The 4,926-nt window shown below is 46.7% G+C and overlaps 1 protein-coding gene across 1 annotated transcript; it reads left to right on the plus strand.

The window, feature by feature from the left end:
* Window positions 1-3,525: 3,525 nt before the first annotated feature.
* Window positions 3,526-4,035, plus strand: RMI2 (RecQ mediated genome instability 2; the record flags this gene model as incomplete). Its single annotated transcript, XM_079542680.1, has 2 exons — window positions 3,526-3,799; window positions 3,887-4,035. 2 exons carry the CDS (start codon window positions 3,526-3,528, stop codon window positions 4,033-4,035), a joined length of 423 nt encoding a protein of 140 aa, XP_079398806.1.
* Window positions 4,036-4,926: the final 891 nt, after the last annotated feature.

Consider the following 4,926-nt stretch of genomic DNA (forward strand, 5'->3'; position numbering starts at 1 on the left):
TAAGCTGGATGCTGGCAGTAATGGCAGAACATTTACAGAAGGACTGCAGCTGTCAAGGTAGGACACTGTGATCTGTATTCACCTACGGTGCTGATGGGCTCTCCAGTCTTGTTAAGCTTCTCCTGAAGATCCAATATTTTTATGAAGTGCAATGAAGTCAAAAAGTCTGAACTACTGAGGTCTTCCTAGAACTGGCTTCCCTTCAGACTGTACTAACGCCTAACACATTGGATGTCAGGCATATTTCCTGTTTCAAAAAGTTGTTTTTATGTTAATGCAACAGTTTAAGCCCATCTGGAAGCCAGCTTTTCAGATTATTTCTGAGGTGGCAAGTAGTACTTGTCAACAGTATGATTAAGATTAATTGCTTCTTTGTTCTTTAACCATGTCAGGATCCTTTTCCACAGAACATGGATGTGTTTCAGTTACTGACCAGAGCATTTCTAACATGGAAAGGCACAAAGAGGTGACGCCCACTTCTGCAGAACATGACAGGAGCTCTCTAAACATTTCCTCTAAGAATTCTTTGTAACTGAAATGAGTCAGCTAAACTGGAGAATTTTGCAATGTTTTCATTGCCATTAGGCAGTGCATGGTGACAGGAACTGGTTAAGTCTACATGATGGCCAGAGCAATTAAAGTATTTCTCATGTTAAGGCTGGCTGTATGAGCTAAGGTTTCTACCCTCTCTGCAGAGGTTCTTAAGCCAAATGCTCTTCCCTTCTGCCATACACGAGGTGCAATCCTCCACTGACTCCAATAAGGACAAGCACACATGTGTAGCACCTGTACTAGGTTCTCCAAAAAGAGCACAGGAGGGCACAATACCAAGGCTTTACTTGATAGCACTTGCCACAGAAGTTATTTCATTTTTACCTTGGAGTGACTTCCACACAGTTTTGGCAGGACATCGATATGGGAGAGCCCAGACTGTTGTTGCTATTAGCAGTGTTTTGATGACAGCTCATAAATGAAGGATCTCATTGCTTTGTCCAAGTCACCCCTGAAGTGCCGCTTACTCAGAGCTACCTGCTAACTGCAGTTTGGCAGCTGGAGTCTTCCTGTGTCAGCAGATGACTTGTCTGTCTCCAGGTCATTTGAAATCAGTGGTGAAACATACTTTAGCATCTGTATGACAGTCCAGTCATACCCAAAGCATAAAAGCATAAATACATGCAACAGGAGTTTGAGTTAGGGAGGAAAATACCTCTGATTATCAATAGGTTAATTCCAACTCATTCATCTGTTAAAGTCATTAATTTAAGTTCAGTGATGATGAGCCTAAAAAAGCCCCGAATGATGAGGGTGTTTCTCCAGGCTTCACAGAGCAGTGTGTCAGCATATCCACTCTGCACCTTTATGTGGTACAAAACAAACACCAGGAAGCCACAGAATGTTATAATCCTGGGATTGTCTCATATAGCTTTGTGTGCAGTATAAGAAAATAACATCAGCTTGGGCAGATCTCTTAAAGGTGAAGCCTGACTGCTCCTTGTCTGTGCTACAAGTCTTGTTAGTGACTTCTCAGTAGTAGAAAAGAGACACTGAGAAAATGAAAGAAACTCTTCTGTAGACGTTAATCAATGGACTAGAACAGAGCTCTTTAAAACTTTTTCAGGTAGGATGGGAGACTCTAAAATATCAGAGACCTGGCACCTGCTGTATTGTAGACTATCTTATCTATGTGTAGTCTGACCTTTTTCTTGCTCATGCTGTGCCAGCACCTCTCATGTGCATTTCAGCGTGAGGAGTAATGTCCTTGAAGACTACTTCTTTAGAAAGCACATGTTGTAGCAGCAGCCAGCAGACTGAGTCCTTTCTAACCCACACAAACCAAAACTCTGTCTCATCCTGCACACCCTCAGAATATGCAATCCAATTTAATCCAGTGTAATTTACAGCCTGCCAGCCACCAACTCAGAGCCTTTTCCAGCAGCGTGATGAGCTTCCTCCACTGCCACTGAGTGTGATTGCTGTGGGATCACCTCCAGAAAACACTGCTGGCTTAGGCAACAGGCGTTCCTCCTGCAGCTCAGAACATGTCTCTGTGCTGAGCCAGCTCTTCGTAGGAACTTTGCACACAGTGCTGTGTAACTTTGCTTTTTACTGAAAGGAAGGGATTTTCTGGTTTTGGAAAACAAACCCATTACTCGGTGTATCTTGGCAATACTGCCCTTCTTAGAACAGTTTCTCTAAGGAAAATCTTTTAAAAGGGACCTCATGGTCTCTCATACTTATTACACTCTTGTAGGGGTCTTGTCTTCATCCGTAAAATTAATGGCTTAATAAGCATTAGACCCTCCTATTATATGGTAGCAAATAGGAATACAATACTTTTATCAATATTTGGCACAATTATTTTTTTTATGTGAAACTAAAATATTGATGCTGTCAAGTGACTGTAGCTTAGGGGCATAAATTACAAACATTCTTCCCCAGCGAGCCCAGCTCAAATTCTGCATTCATATACAGTAACCATCTAATGTCTTTTTGTTCCTGTAAGCCATATGATTTGATTGCCAGATTACATGATTCTGTATTGAAATGGCTGTACTCGGACGGCAGTGTTTTTATTGTTATTACTAAGATTATCTTTTGTTCTTACTGTAAATGGTAACAAAACATAACTGCTTCCTTACGCTGTAAAAGGAATAAAGACGCACTTACAGAACGTCTCCAAACAGAAAATGTCCCCAGAGAAAAGACATTTGGAATAAATAATTCATGGAACAGTGGGAGAGTAGGGGAAAAAAAGGTCATTTGCTGTATTCTGGTACTTCAAACTGTTTGTTTTAAACAGAGGCTGTTTTAATGGAGAGCAAGATGTGCTTTAAGGAAGAACAGCCGTAGGGAAGTCAGTTCTCTCTGCATTTGTACCCACACTGCATGTTTTGTCAGCAGCACAGAACTCTCCAAACTGAGGGAACAGTCCCCCAGGTCTGCCCCATTCTTTTGCTTTTCTGTGGTTTATTTCCTCCCGTTAGCGTCGTTCTCGGCTTGCTTTCTAAATGAGACCTCAACCCGCCAACCCAAAGGAAACCACAGCGTCTCAGGATTTCACATCGAAGCCAAGCAGCCCCGCCCGCCTGTGCTATCAGCAGAGGGATGGAATTGAATTCTCCCGGCGTTCGGCTGCCCGCGCTGTCTGTGCGTCACATCACAAAGCCAGGGGCATCCTAAAGGCAGCCCGGAGAAAATCAGCATGCGAAAACGCCTTTTAAAAGCGCTTCAGTGGGGTTACAGACGGCAGAAAACAGCCTTTCTCCACCCAAGCCCCCGATCCAGCATTTACACGAGCCACTGCTTTGCTGCCGTTTCATTTCCCGGCACTCAGGGGACTCGAGGTGCGGAAGGAACCCAACCCGGTAAGCCGCCCCAACAGCGCGTGGCGGCTCTGCGTAGGGCGGCCCAGGACATCACGTGACACAGCGCTCACGCCATTTGCAGCAGAGCCGCGCGCGCAGCCGCAGTGCTGCCTTCCGGCGGCGCGGCGCTTTTTCCCGCCCTTTTCCTCTCGGCGGCGCCATGGTGGGGGAGGCGCCGTCCCCGCCGCTGAAGGTGCTGGCCGCGCAGCTGCGGGGCGCGGCGCGCGACGCCGGTGGGACGTGGCGGCTGGACCGGACGGCGGCGGGCCGGGCGCCGCTGTGCGTGCGGGCCGTGTGGATGCAGGGCACCGTGCTGCAGGTGGAGCGCGGAGGTGGCGGCGGCGGCGGCTCGGCACGGCTGCGGGACGGCAGCGGCCCTTTCACCGTGCTGGGGGTGGAGGACGTGCCCCGCGGGCGGCCGTGCCTCGACGCAGGTAGCGCTTCCGCGGGCGCCTCGGTTCTCCTCCCGCTCGTAAAATGAAGACGCGGGGGTTAGCTGAATTTCTTCCGTGTTCTTTCAGGGAAGTACGTGATGGTGATGGGAGTGGTGCGGTCCTGCAGCCCCGAGCCGGTGCTCCGAGCAATAAAGATGACGGATCTTTCCGAAAACCCGGTGCATGAGGAGATGTGGAGCCTGGAGGTGGAGGAGCTGCACAGAGTCATCCCCTGAGCTCTGCCTGGAAGATTTGAAGTGTAATTTGTTTCTGTTTGTTTTTATGCCGAGCGTTGAGCCGTTCTCAGTGCTCACGATTTCAAACCTGTTACCTGTGGAGCGTACAGGAGGGAGAAGTCAGGCTCAGAGTTTGCATCTTTCCTTCTGAAGTTAAGCACTACCTCTTAAATAGATCTTTAAGAGAGATCTTTACAGACTAAGGGCTGGATTTTAGAGGGATGCAATTCCATCCTTGAGTTTAATATTCGAGACCAGGCCCTGTTGGGTGCAGTTGTACAATGGAAGTCCTCTGTTGTGAGGCTTTGCTGATGGAAATGCCAAAGCGTGTATACAGGATTTTGACACAATTTTGTACTTTGGGTTAGTGCTGGGGAGGATTCTCTTGTGGAATACTGTAGTCATTAAAAAAAATATCTGTGTGGTCACGTACTGGCTGGCAACCTTTTTCTTTCATCCAGTGATAGATGCTTTTCTATCTAAATGCTTCTCAGGTCAGAAGCCTGAAACTTGTTGTAAGTGAGCTCGTCTTATGCTTTCTAACTAGGCAGTAAAATCCTGGAAGCAGGAGCAAAAACCGTGTATCATAGTGCTTGATCTCACTAAAAACATACAGATGCTAGTTCTAGCTCCCTGGGAAGCCTTCCATATTTCATCATTATGAAGTTATAAATGTTGCTTGGCTGTTGATCAGAGATCCACCTCTTAACTGAAAAAGTGCTTCAACAAGATTTGCATTGACATTAGTAGACACTTAGTAACTTCAGGTTTTGAAGCCAAGACAGGATGTTCTTCTAACGGTTCACTTTAGAAGTGCTTTCCTGGGAACTCAAAGCAAAAGAAGCTGAATGTTGAACTTCTGAAGAAGGGGCTTGTAGTGATCGCTGTGAC

This window comes from Tetrao urogallus, assembly GCF_951394365.1.
Source record: "Tetrao urogallus genome assembly, chromosome: 15".
NCBI lineage: Eukaryota > Metazoa > Chordata > Aves > Galliformes > Phasianidae > Tetrao > Tetrao urogallus.